The sequence below is a fragment of the Typopeltis vanoorti genome, chromosome 2 (genome assembly GCF_054136105.1).
Source record: "Typopeltis vanoorti isolate ZY-2024b chromosome 2, IOZ_Tvanoo_1.0, whole genome shotgun sequence".
Lineage (NCBI taxonomy): Eukaryota > Metazoa > Arthropoda > Arachnida > Uropygi > Thelyphonidae > Typopeltis > Typopeltis vanoorti.
The window spans coordinates 14,671,319-14,686,106 of NC_143550.1; the positions used below are offsets into that span (position 1 = coordinate 14,671,319).

Genomic DNA, 14,788 nt, shown 5'->3' on the forward strand with positions numbered 1-14,788 from the left:
CTCCGTCTTCTCTAAGTGAGCGTTTTTTTACTTACCAACGAACATATTTCAAGATTATCTGTATCTTCTTTCGATACTTCAGTCCGCACTAGCGCTGTGTTCTTCCCATCCAAGAAATTGCTTTTCTATGCATCCTTATTCTCCATTCTTATTATTAAAAATCTGTTTTAAGCAAATCAGTAAACACAGATTGCAACGTAAACAAATCAGTTCGAATCTTTCTTTCATACACATTATAAAAAGCTAAATTATGACACCTTGCTTGATGATATGCGTGTCTGGATATTCAAGTGGCAAGCACTTTCACTCTTCAACCAATACCACTGTGGGCATGAATGTTTTCGCTAGACTATTTTCAGCCACAGATATGCGACTATAACACTGCTCACTGGAGGAGTGAAATGTCTTTAAAATTCCATGTTCTAGAGTAGGATTACAAGAACATCTGGTCCTTAACCATCTATTCAGGATGCTGATGTACGATAGGCTTATATTGCATAAGCATTAAACAAAGAAAATGGCAAGTACCGCCTATTAGCTACTAGTATGTACTTGGGAGTCAAGCGCTGAACTCATAAGATACCATGCTATAAAATAAATATTAAATAGAATTGCGCATTCAATGTATTTTTCAATCCACTAACTTTGGTCCTTTTTGCTTAGGAAGGTATTAAATTTGTTTTGTAAGACGTAGAGAGAACTTTTTTTCTCGTCTTATGAGAGATAAGATGGATTTTGCGGGTGGCACCAAAGGGAAAAGACATGAAAGAAAACTGTGGTGACGTCACACCTCGACCATACAACCTCTTTGAAGCCTTGTTCATACAGTACAAAAACAAGCATGATAAGACTATTTTGGGATTTCTGAATATTTGAACAATGTTAATTATTAAAAGTGAATTTTAATTAATCATAATACATAATTTTGTGAATTGGTAAGTTGTTTACTAGATATCGCATTTACTTAAGAATTTTTTTTTTAGCTGTATCTTCACAAGATGCTAGTAACCAGCTTTAGTTAGACGAATTTAATTGATATTTGGGACATTTATAAAACTTTCATAAAAAAAAAAAAATCCTCGGCCAGCATACGATACTAATGTGCTACAGGTTTATAACCTTTCGTGGGCAGGACACGCACAACGCATTTAGTGACAAAACGGTCAGATGAAAAAATTGCTACAAATGACAAGGTCTCGTTATTATGGAATGTTTTACTAAGATTTATTGAATGAGCAGTCATCGCTTAAATCATGTTTCAGTGGTAATGGAATGGAATGTTACAACTGAGAAACTCGAAATTCGACTTGAAAAGAGTTCTGGTAATAAATGACGTCAAAGTACAAGAATGATCTCACAAATCTGCCATTTTTACGATTTCCTCGTATAATTTTGAGATATTAGATATTCTGAGATAATAGTTTTCTTGATTTCGATATTGTTAACATTGAAGAACATGAAAATTAAATTTAGACATTTCACTCGTCATCATTAAGCTGAAATCCTTATCAGTCGGCAACGACCGTGCCTCTTGACATTGCGCAGTGCAATAGAAATGAGCGTACACCTACCTGCGCTATTTCCGAGTCCATCCGTGTCACGAAATAATTTACGCTAATTCATCACCATAACCACTGCTGTCTTTTCTCGTGGGCCTACACGAATCAGGCCTCAGCACGAGATAAGAACATTTCGGTTGGATGAACCTTCAAATTCTGTTCCTTAAATAAATTCCTTGTAATTTATCTTTAAAACAAATGCTTTCCTTAAAGAGCAGTTGGAATACTTTGGACCATCTTTCAACCACACGGAATTAATTTCGTATGTTCATCACCACAATGATAAGCGTCCCCCCCCCCGTGATTCCTATCGATGACCCATTTTTCTTAACGAATCTCATCTCGCCTTCGTGTGATCTTTACTTTTCTCTGTATATTAACAAATTCCCTTGTCTCCAAATTCCCTTGAAAGATGGCCGCAAACTGATGCGACTCGATTAATTAAATTTCCTGGCAGTGATTTGAACAATTACATTCTTCAGATTTTAAAGCAGAAGAAAAAATCATAATCTAGCAACAAAAAAAAAATTTCATTATAATATGAAGCTCAACTCAAATATTCCCACCTAAAAGCCACACTATTTACAAATAACTATCGGATTCTTTCTTTCTTTCATTTGACTTAAGTCAAATGAAAGTCTTGTAAAACCTTTATAAGGCAAATAAAGTGCTAACTTCATCATAATATAATGTACAGTGTTTAAAAAACCTTGTGTTGGGAAAATTTACACCTGCAAGTATGTTTCGTGAGTTTTGAAATAACAGTTAAATAATAATATTTAAAGTGCTCTGCAATAATAACAATAGTTCATACCAAACGTTGTCAAGTAAATCTGAACATTTATTTGAACGAAAAATGGTCCCGCTAATACTGGCCTTATTAGTAAGTAGAGAGTCTCCCGTGTGCAAATAGAATGCTGTATTACCTTCTGCACCAAATGAAGAAATTTCTGAAATGGGATAAAGAGGCTCACCAAGTTCTGCTCACAATGTTCTTTTGATTGAAAATATATCAATCGTGAAATGCGTTGGCTTTTTTAAATATTTCCAGATGAAAACCAGGCGACGACAGCAAAGCAATAGCATCCATCTTTACTCTCGAAAAGAAATCAGAAAACACGAATGGAGTAACCCAAATAATCGTCAATGAGACAGGATGAAGATCCTTGTCATCACGAAACAAGGAAAAGCTGATTATTTTATTTCATTTTTTTATTTATTTTTGCATCGAGAAGATGCGCACAATGCAATCAACAAATATTAGGTATGCGTACATGTCACATGGTGTAATATTAATTTTCACAGGAGTTTGGACTAGTGCTTGGCGTTTAAATATCGCCCTTTTTTTTCATACAAATTGATGTTACGACTCCACACGAATTGAAATTTCACAAGGAGTCTCACTTTCCTCCAATTGCTCTTATAACGCGCCAGCTGGTTGAAAGTGGCATTGGCATATTCGTAGCGTAACTGGGCCCCAACGCAGGGCGCTTGGGAGTGGTGACAGCCACCTTGTCACTAAGCAACGCACTGTTCGCTGTTGACGAGAGGGATTACGTTCTTTCCCATGAAACATTACGTCACATCCATCTTAAACCGGAAATAATATAATATTTATTACATTTTAAAAGAAATACAACACATTGAAGATGCAGTGAGTAAAATTGCACTAGTACAGGAACTAGTAGTTAAGAGCACTCGAAGTTATGACTCGCTTCGAACGATTTCAATGCCTCGAAATGGTCTTGGATATAACAGTGAAATAATCGTAATTATTTCCCTAATTTCAATCCCGAAATTTCGCATTGCCACCATTTCGCTAATTTTGAAGCCGACTATTTCGTGAGCACGAGTGACCACAACGTGCGCAGGCAGAGAATCGCTAGGGCGAGTAAAATTGTCACTGACCGACAAAACCGCCGAGGTTCAGCGAAGACCAACTGTCAACAATTACCGCCTGCAACTGTTCCACTAATTCATGCACGTGCTGCAGACTGCTCTTTGTGATAACGCGTGGAGGGAGGCAAGATAAACAATTCAGTCCAGTTATTAATTCCAAGGACAATAATAAAGTGCATCGTGGGATCTCAAATCTAAAATCACGAATGCAGTAGAAACAATCTACCCCATCTGAGCTGCTTTTTTGTCATCATCTTAGTTGGAAGCTTTTGTTTACGTTCTGGCAATCGTGATGTGTCACTTTCCATTAATACGTTTATTTTTTCCAACTTTTTGTAACTTATGGATCGAGAAAGATGCTGCGTCATTATTGATGCACGTTGCAGTAACGTGGGGGGGGGGGGAGAAGAAAGTTCACGCCTATTTATGAAACATTCTCAATCCATTTAAATTATTAAACTGCTTCCGGTAGTAATTTTAGCACTTGGTGGTTCCATAAACAATATGGATTGATGCATAAAAAAAATCGTCTGTGCCTATGATAACATCACGTGACTTGTTTTTATGCGTTTTTACTGGTTAAACGAATTCTTGATATCAAGATCACCTGAAAGCTATGTGATCGATTGTCAATTTCTAGTCTGGTATACTCACGAAATAATACGTACGGAAATTGGGTTTTTAATTGCAGCAACTTGAAACAATTCCTCGTCGTGAAATGAGCAGGTTTTTGTCATTCATGACATCTGCGATTGTTCAATAAATTCCTCAGAAAAGCTTCCACATGATGAAACTCTCCATCAGATAATTACGATAATTTCATATTTAAAAAAAAAAAAACGGCACATATCACTATTAAGATATATTAATCGTTCATTAAGAGTTACTTGCAAAGCGGGGGGTGGGGAATAATAATGTGCTTCTCGCTGGCGACTGCAAATGCAGCCTACCGATCTTTACGGTTTCAGAATTTAATATCCTCTTTTGTCTCCTTTTTTTCGTAAGAAATTTGCCATTTATGTTCTTATTTTGTTATGAAAGCCACTTTACTACCCAGAGTTAAGTAAAGAGCATGTTTTTTTTATTCTTTTTTTCTCCTACATATCGTGCCGTTAATGCCAGACTAAAATGTTTTCCACAAAACTAAACGAAACAAGAATGCTTTATTGCTAAACAAAGGTCAAGAGGGCGCAGCTATCGACATAAATAATCCTCACCACCCTTTCTTTACTTAGAAGCTAAGACATTACCTCGACAGAGGGGATAAAAAAATGAGAAATAAATAAATAAAAAAGGCGAACGGGTATGTTGAATAAAAAAGAAAAAGGGTTGACAAACGGCAGGGATTACAGAAAGCGCCATTCCAGCCCCTTGCCGTAGCCAGTTTCGTACATATTTACTTTCCTTGAGAAAAATTCGCCATGAAAATGTTCGTCGCCATATTTTAAACCCTGCAGAACGACCGCAGTGGGAGTGCAAATTACAATTTACGGATTTTTTTTTTTTTTATTTAATATTTATTTCTGTACGTCCACTTAACGTGAGCGCAGTAAAATCGAGAAGTGTTAATAGTCGCACTCTTATGTTAATAAAATTCCAGAGCTGAGTAATTGCCCATCAGAAAGATGTTTCAGCGATGGCCATTACTGCTTTCTTTTGATGCCGCGAGCATTAGCATGCGAACATAATGCATCTTGTACGACACTGGCAGGGCACTACTTTTTTTGTAGAATGTAATAAAAATAGCAAAGGACGTTCGATGAAATTCATAGTCCCAGTGTGATGGGTCACACAAGCCGTATGACTGCATTTACTGCGGCCTATATTCTGAGAAAATGTGTCAAGAGGCTGAGGACCCTAATTATTACGATTCCGAGAGGATGCCACAAGCACTGAGCGGCATTTCGGAGAAATAGTTAAAATAATAAGGTCGGACATTGCATCTTTGAGAAATAACGTACATCGTGCAGTATTCTTCAGGCTTTCGCGATGGTGTTCTGGTATTGATGTACGATATGAGAACTGGAAGAGACAACGCCATCACTGCTACTCCGGCAAATATTAGAGTGTGAATGATGAGCTTGTTTATTCGCAAAATCTCTGCTGTCTCGATAAGTGAACTTTGCTTTAGCTAACGAGGAGGAGGATCCAGAGTGCTTTCTGTAATTAATACCAGACCGTATTTGGGTTGACTGCTGGAACCAGCACATCCAAATTCAAAGAGTGAAAAAATTCGTTCGCCACAAACCTCCTGAATTCGAATCTCAGCGAAATTTTGCTCGGACGAGTTCGATTAATTAAAAGCAGCCAGCATTCATCCCAACTGGATCAGGAACTGCTGCCGATTACTTGCATAATTCGAAACCTGCTCAGCACGCCACTCAGTAGCGTTCACTATGAACCTAAAATCACGCGGTGCGAACTCCACTAACTTCGACGGGATGTTTACTTAAGACTTCACCTGAAAGAGTTTTTCTTATTCTCCATAAATGTATGAAAAAGTAGTAAGACCAGTTTCAGAAAAGAAGGGATGGCCACAAGTAAATTCCAATGGAGCAACTGCTTAATAATAATGGTGTGTCGAAATAATGCTTTCGTTCGTTTTCTGAATGAGCAGTATTTTTTTTTTAAATTCGGATTACATCTTTTTAATGAAATGGCAGATTCAAAGTCAATTAAATATTTTTGGTACTTAATTATAAAAGTTACTTAAAAGAAGCTCTTCTGTACCTGATGAGAAAAAAATAAATAAATGTGGCAAATGAGGTACTCTGAAAATTACGATTAGAAAAATTAATCTTGTTTCACAGGGAACAAGCAACCAATAGGAATGCAAGGGAATGTGTAGTTTAAGGAGACAGATCTGGAGCACGAATCGGATCAGTAACGTCAACTACATGTGAACTTTAACTAGAAATGAACGTGGGGTTGGGGGAGGGGTCTCTGATAGATAATGATACGCAGGATTGGTACGTTTATCCCTTGAAATCAATAATGCTTAAGTTGACTAAAAATTCAGATATCTTCAAGAAAAACAGATTTAGCAGACTTATAAAGAACAGTTATTTGACTAAAAAAAAAAAGATGCCTAGATTAAATGCCACTCACTCGAGCCCATATAGTCGCCTTTTATCGATGTACTGATGAGTTTTTACTGGCCTGACAGCTGTTTCGAACTGTCGGTTCTCATCGGAGGCCAGGCACAAACCTAAGAGGGCAAAAAATTCTCTGTTCGATTTAGAGTTATATTCCTCAATTATATATTATGACTGAAGAATAATTTGTCCGCGACTTAAAAGTAGATGGAAATTATAACATAGTTAAGAAAATAAATATGAAGTATCAGATGCAAGTGATAGCTATTGGTTGTTTATTTTAAATCGAATTCAAAGCTGAACTATGTAAAATTCAACTTTTAAAAAATTGCGTCCCTATTTCCGTACGGTCCGTTTCCTATTTCGTTTATCCCTTCTGCTGATTAAAATAAAAACCGTGACCTCGCTGTCACTGTCTTGTTTATATGCAAAGCACGTGTATTAATTAGCACATCGAGTTAAAAAGTCCAGTTAATGGAAAACTAAACACGCACTTCAAAAGCAGGCACTCAACAAAGCCACCCCTCCCCTCGTCTGTGTTCCCTTCTCTAATTACGTACCACATTCCAGTTGAAACACTATTATCCACTTCATTTTCTTCCAGTACTGTTAACATGTTTACGAAGTAAGGACCTTATTGTAATGCAGTATCCGAGTGTGTGCATGCACGTGCCCCACAACAAGAACACTCGTGCGGTATCACTAAAAATATAAACTTTACGCCCGCCCTGCAGCTTCATTGCTTTGAGTGTTGTGAAACACTTCAAGCAAGGCGATGCAACATTTGAGTCGATGGGACATTAAAATGTTGCATCCCTCATGCGTGTAATGATTTACGAACACTTCCGAATGATACTGTGTTGCTTATTTTTGTTTATAGCTTCTAATGCGTCTTTGAGAGCTGCAAGCAATGTGTTACTTAGGTAGCAACGAAATTGCTTTCGAATGATTGGACAACTGTTTTTCTCTGATCTTCAATATCCAACATCCTATCACATAATGACTTCCGTTATCATGAGGTAACTTTGTCTTTCGGTGTTGACTCCACTGAGGAATTTCTTGCCATCTCAATCGCTTCAAGTATTCTCTACCAGAAAGATCTTATTGGCATTGGCGCCTACGTTTTTCCACAGAAAACCAACATAGTGGATATGATTTTCCCTCTCTTTCACTCAAGGATGGGTTCAGCTTACTGATCAGTTGCTAGAAAGTATTCAAACAACAACAAAACAGCATATGGGAACGTAAGAAGAGAAGAATTATGCCTACTAACAAAATTCTTTCTTACACAGTCGCGTATTGACTAACGCTATTTGCCTTACACAGGTTTGTAACACTTCCGTCTCTCCTAACTTAGCAGACAATGCTGAATCCACAATTGTCTCGTCAAGAAGTAATGTGGAAGTGTAAGCCCCATTCCATTGATTAGGGGTAAATGTACTGACAAGATAAGGAGTTGGGTGAAAAGTCAGAAAAAAATGGATGAAAAACTGAGAAGTTATGATGGCTCGACAGTTGGGCGTATAAACATGCAACATAAATCAGGTCATTGAGCTGACTGTTTATACGCTAAGAAAGAAGAGTAAACAACAAAATCAGCAGTGGAAAATTTCAACACTGTTGAGGTTAAACATGATTGAAATAGGAAAAAAGAAGCCCACTGCGTGTTGATATATGACGGAGTGTGCTCCTTTGTGTTCAGATGCCGCATGCCAGCAGTTCTATAGGCTTTCATCGAGCACCAGCAGAAGTATCCACAGCGCTAGCGAAACACGCCTCAGATAAGTGAAACGACATTTTGCATAACGCATAGCGAAGGGGGTCGTGAGGTGAGGGTGTTTAGCTTTTTATCTAAGATTAGATTGCGAACCACCGTCACTATAAATTTATATCCCCCCCCCCCTCAACCCAGACACCGCCATCTTAGTCGAGTAATGATCTACCGGAAACCAGTGGCTTTTACAAAATATCTGTAGAGTCATTTCCACCATCATCTGTCACTGTTACAGGATGTCGATATCTGAACGCTATACATGAACGCTACTTAATCACTGCGGCCATTCTGGTATTTAATGCCTCCAAAAGGTTGGTTTGATGAATGCCACGTCTAGCATATTCGGTAATGAACATTGTGAATCATAATACGAGCATCTGAAAAGCAGCAGATAACGTAAATTTAGAACTTCAGTGCTCGTGATGTTCCATTGTATTCGGCTATCAATAGAGCACCATTTAAAACGGCAAACACCAATAAACATTCAACTTAGATGTTGCTGTTAAGCACTTGTGTGTTTCAACAGAGCTCACGTCAAGTAGCGTACAACAATTCATGCAGAAAAAAAAATGAAACTACATACATCCGTCCAATGATGTTCCACACCTCGTAAGGATATCGCCATCGAGACAGACAGAGCCAGGTGCAAGTATTTCTTCATGAGATACTCTCTCCTTCTAGCGAAATAAAACAAAAAATACTCTCGGTTAAGCTAGAAATGGGGGGGAGGAATAAACCGAAGTGCAACTGAATCTTTTCGTAAGGGGGGGTGGGAGAGAAATAGACCATGAAAGGTCACACGCACAGCTGACAGTGGCGATAAACATGGTTAAAGCTACGGCAGTGCTTTAGTATGGAAGGCAGAAAGCCTTTTATTTCATATTAAAACAGACACTTCAGTGTTCACGCTCATCTTAAACTGATGTTCTGTGACTTGCTCCGGCTGCTGAAAAACAAATGCTGTTTGCAGTTCCCTGTTTTTGTTTCCTGTTAGGTGCTCTTTCTCTGTCTTCCCTTCTTTTTCATTATTTCCAATCCTTTTGACTCGAATTGATTCGATGCCTATGTTGGCATCAATTTATTATCATTATTACACTTCGTGCTTGAACCAGCAGCGAAGAATGCAAATTCGACTCTTTCACGAACACAATATCATCTGATACAGCATCAGTTTCGTAATAAATCAAGTTCTCCTGTAGTCAACCGTTTTACCGCAAATACTATTTTAACGTAATGATGACATTTTTCGATTCTCAGATGCCAGTTTCCTTAACACACAACTTATATCCCAACAACCAGTACTTGAAATTCAAAATATCAGAAGAGTGGGTTGGGAAATCACTTACGGACAAATATGCTTTTGATAAGCAAGTTATCTTATAATGGAATAAAACTCTTTTTATAATGTTGTTATATTTGAATTTAGTCAATAAAATTATCATTTACCTGTATATGTGTAGAATTTTGTTCGATTAGGATTGGGAAGTTGGTTAGTGGTAGATGACACAGTTTTGAGTGTTTAAATATTCAATACAAAACATCAAACACTAAAATTGGAAAATTAAAAAGGAAAGTGTTTTTAAAAACCCATACGTTAGCTTCCTTCTTGTATTAGGTCGCATTTCATGTAACCCAACTGATGTTGCTAATAACGATAGAAGAGAAATAAATATTATTGGGGAGAATTGCAACGAAAATTTGCAATTTCTTCAGTTGTTCGATGGAACTCTTTACGGAAAAGAAAAAAAAAATGAAAATAAAAATTGGAAGGGGGTGTTAAAATATGGCAATACAGTGCTTCTCGGGAGAGGGGAGGGAAGGAGAAAGGAATGTGCTTTCATATGCAGAGCAGGTTTAGATTACACCCGACCAACTAGTGTCATGAAATGAGTGTGTTGTCAACTGTGTTCCTAAGTGAGTTTGTACGTTATACTGATGAAAATCTCGAATCCGGTGAGGCGACCACTCATTTATGAGACTGGGTGACTGACCTTCAGTTACAAAATACTCAAATATTCCTAATTTTCTTTAATCTTTGACTCCAGTCGTAGATTAAAAAAAGGATTTCAATGCCATTCGGACCAGAGGACAGTGTCGCTATCGACTGCCCTAAGGAAAAGCAACTGCATGTAAAAAACTTCCTGTGATAAACCATCAAACTTATTTCTGAAATATTATATTGTAGGGGAACAAACTGGGTAATATGAAAATATGCCACATGACTGTGTAATCCATTACGTGAGCTTGCAGTTGTAAATCCAGCATGGTTGTCCAAGTGCACAGTGTCTCCACTGCATAGTGGATATTTGCGAGTCTTGAGATGACAAATTATTCAGGTCGCCTCGTGCGAGACTACCACCTTGCTTCTTGGTCTGAAATAGCTTGAAAAAGTGCCATGTTTAGTCTGTCTTAGGTTTCCCGAATATTTAACCAATCATAGGGTTACAACTTTTCATTTCATTGGTGGGGGGGGGGATTCACCTAAAAATATTTTTTTCAGTATTTCATCATCGCCACCAGTTTCGTTCAAATGAAGGTTGACCTCGTTCTAGGAACGCTGGATGCGAGTGTTTAATACTCGCATGTGGGTGTTAAGCAACTGCGCACAGTTCACATGCTATGAGGGGTTTAAAGGCAATTAAAATGCCGAACTTTTAGTGCCTAAGGTCGAAATTCTCTTCAAATATTTGCTTTATTAGAGTATCAATTAACACAGAAAAAAAACATTTCAGGATTTCCATTTCTTTCAGCACAAAATCACGCGATGGAATTAACGCTAATAAGCCGTATTTAACGAGAAATTTTCTGTAAGTGGTAAAGCACTTAACAGATATCTCTGGAGCGTTAGTCTGGAAAGTACTAAGGGAGTTTATGAGAACAAAGCCTTTCAAAGCCATAAGGCCTTGAAAGGATGACTCGATGCCCTTTAGTTGGAAATATTCGAGTTTCAACCCCGTCCAAGAGGCGAGGAACCTTTATAAGGACTTAACTGAGTCTCAATCGGTCTCAGAAGGTGGTCGTAGGTCCAGGAACCTCGAATATTTCATCTGACGCAGAATACGCAAACCGGCCAGAAAGACATTAACAGTGGAATAGCAGCCGTAGTTAACTCAAAACATCCTACAAAGATGACTGTCAAAGAGAATGGGTACGTTGAAACTATAATATAGCAACGATCAATTATGGCTGCAAAAATTGTAAGCGGAGTGGGAAGAGGGAATCAGACTAGAATACTAAGGACGATACACATATTTAAACATAATATATCCCTATGTTTATCGCGAACATTAGGCGATTACTTAGATCAGTGTTTCCCAACGTAGGCAATTTGAATATTTTGGGGGGGGGGCAATTACAATGACGTTGCATTCGTCACCTCATCATCGATATACTCAAAAAAACTCACCATTCTCGGCGATAAATTGTCGATGTTGCAACCGTGACTTTCCAAGAATAAAAGCTGACATCACTCAAGTCAACATAAATACAGTATCAAAAAGAACTCTCAGAAAAGCAAAATGATGAGTCTATTAAAACTTTATTCAACATAAAAGGAACAATGGCATGGCTTTCTGACGAGACAGAAACGAAATACCGAAATTCAAATAGTTTTGCAAAAAAAAATACTGTTGCCCTTCCCGTCGTCATATTTAGTTGAATGTGGCTTTAGTGCTGTAAATAACTTGCTATTGAAAAAAAAAATCATCTGGATATCACAAACCATGGGGATTTGAGATTGAAAATGACTAAATTAGTATTTCAAATAAAAACTCTTTGCAGCAGACATCAAGCTCAAGGATCGCATTAACTTGGATTTTATTTTACCGAGTTCAGTTCGATTTATGTTTTATAATATACAAAGTGTAATATAAAATTTATATTCATTGAAGAAAGTCAAATTAAAAACAGTTTTACCTTTTTTATTTAAAGTACATATTTATATTATACTTTTTCAGAACTTGGCTGACTATTATGCTAGGGGGGGGGGAATCAATCTTTGAGGTGGAGCATGATCCAAAAAACGTTGGGAAACATCGACTTAGATGGAATGACTTGTAACCGAGTGGAGGGGGGGGGGGAATTGTGTGTGTGTGTGTGTGTGTGTATATATATAGAGAGAGAGAGAAAAAATAAAATATCTCAATCAGTTTCTTTTTTTTTTTTTGAATAATTAAAAAAAAAAAAATTAAACCATTATGAAATAAGATCTTTGTAAGAAATACCATACACAGCAGAATCAAATTTGATTGGCTCTCTAAATAAACTCAATTTCTACGTGTGCTGTTTACACACGTTCATAAATTTCAGCCAAAGCATTTTAATTTTAAGAAAAGGGCACGTGCAAGGTTCAAAGTCCTGGAGCCCTTATCTGTCTGGGATGGAAATTCCAACTCTCCGAGTTAGTAACGCAGGCAGTCGACAGATTATCAGGGCCTTCTTCTATCACATACCCTCACTCCCTGAACAGTCGGTTTTTGAACGTACATTTACGTCGTCATTAGAAAACATGCACTGTCATAAACTACCATTCAAGAATCGTCTGTCGAATTACGTCATTAAATACAGTTGCGAAAACAAATTTGCTAGAAGTGAAATTAAAGAATTGCTCCGAATGCCACTAATTCTGTGTTCGTCGCATATAAATGTTACATACTAGTTTCATATATTAGAATTGGGAATGAATCCGGTGTTGTCTCCCACCGAAACATCTGTAACGAAGAAGCAGCAGGCCTTACAAAGACTTCTACACATAAAACCTTGAAATTCAAGATTTCACCAGGCTTTCTATTAATCCTTACCCTTTAATCTGACGAAGTGGATTAGAAAAACATAGGAAACACTAAAATTATATTTGGATGTTTACAGCTACTTTAAACTGAGAGTTTGTTCAAAGTTGTTCAATAAACGGCAGAAGTGACCCATTACAATATCAGTCACGTAAGGCGCGCGCTGAATTTTCTGTTTGGCCACACGCGATTCTCTTTTGCTACAGAAAACACAACAACATAAAACCATGCACCCGACTCACCTGTGTAGAACTCTCCCTCCAACATCACTCCCGTCACCAGAAGCACCAGGGCGAGCATCGAGGGGAGAAGCCTCCGTTCCATTATGTCCTTGTCACCACCTCCTCTGGGATAACCATAAGGGCCGAGATATATTTTGCAAAGCACACAGAACACGCGCGCGTACACACACTGAGGGAAAGAGGGAAGAAAGAACTGACGTGCGCACTACACTGCCAAACAGTACCAGTCGGAGTTTCGGCGCTTTTCCTTGTCCTCACCCGAGTAGGATTTCTACACCTTGAAAATCTACTCACCTCCGTGCACTGGTCACGGTTGCTGCCGTCTAGCTGACACTTGCATTTACTTACAATATCCAATTACCCCTTCAGAAGAGAAGACGACGTAGGGGGCAAAGTTCGCTGTTACCTTCTTCACTCAGATAACTTTTCGCAGCTGCTGCTGCCGCCACACGCTTCGTCAGCCAGTCAGAACTTACTAGAACACAACTGTGGTTAAAGTATGCGAAAGCGACAGTGGCGCTGATCTCTGCGTGTACAAATGGCAATGTTTACTCCTTCTCGACCTTTAAAAATCACTTCTAGATGAAGTTCGAGGCGAGGGTATTCTCTTCATGCACTTTCCCCAGATTCCGGTTGCACTCGGAGGTAAGCGGCCCAAAGCGTTCGCGAGTATTGTCTCATTTAATTCACTCTTTTAGGAGAAAAGTGAATCAGCCGCACCCGCCGACGATCTGTTCCAACTGTTGCACGATAACATTTACACGAAATTCTTGGTGTCACCGAGCACTAGATAAGAAGCTGAGCCGATTAGTTGCGCTGTCCAACGACTCAAACGTAGATCCGCACTATTTGCTGCAACGCGTTCACGTCTCCCGTAACTTCACATCGAAGTTATCAGCGAAAAGATGCATATTTTATGCAAATTCTCGATTTCGGTTCTGGCGTTACGCGAAAAGATCGCAGCTTCTGTCAGCAGTACAAAAACATCGGGAAAAAATTCCATCGAAACGGTCTCTTTCCTTATCGCGTCACACCTGCCGCCGCTTCGAACGAAAACATATTCGCAAAACTGAACAGAACTTTCGAAAACTTTATGAACAACCGGTATCCTTAATTCGCGTCTTATTTCTCGTGTCAAAACAAACACCTGCCGGTAAACCTAAAAACTCTCTTCACACGAATAGTAACAAACTCCGTCGGGAATCCGCAAGACGCTCCTATCCTGAACGATCCTTCGACAAGCACTCTACTCTCGCGGGCAGCAAACTCCTCAACTTAACATCCCCTAAGAACGGCAGCCACTGTCATCCGGCCGGTCAGCAAATTCGCGCACGCATTGTTGACGAACTACTAGCTCCCTCTAGTAGTGACTAAGTCAACCATAGCGCCGTCGATGGATGATGATTGGATAAGATACAGGTATTTGAGATTT

General features: G+C 38.6%; 1 protein-coding gene across 2 annotated transcripts in view; it reads right to left on the minus strand.

The window, feature by feature from the left end:
- Window positions 1-13,832, minus strand: part of LOC150108836 (putative receptor-type tyrosine-protein phosphatase mosPTP-1) — a 902,991-nt gene extending 889,159 nt beyond the window's left edge. For both annotated transcript variants that reach the window (XR_016549344.1, XM_090403658.1), the window contains exon 1: window positions 13,357-13,832. Coding sequence is in view for 1 of the 2 variants with exons in the window: in XM_090403658.1 (XP_090259784.1) it covers window positions 13,357-13,438 (82 nt within the window). In the remaining variant the exon portion in view is untranslated. The remainder of the gene's footprint in view (window positions 1-13,356) is intronic.
- Window positions 13,833-14,788: the final 956 nt, after the last annotated feature.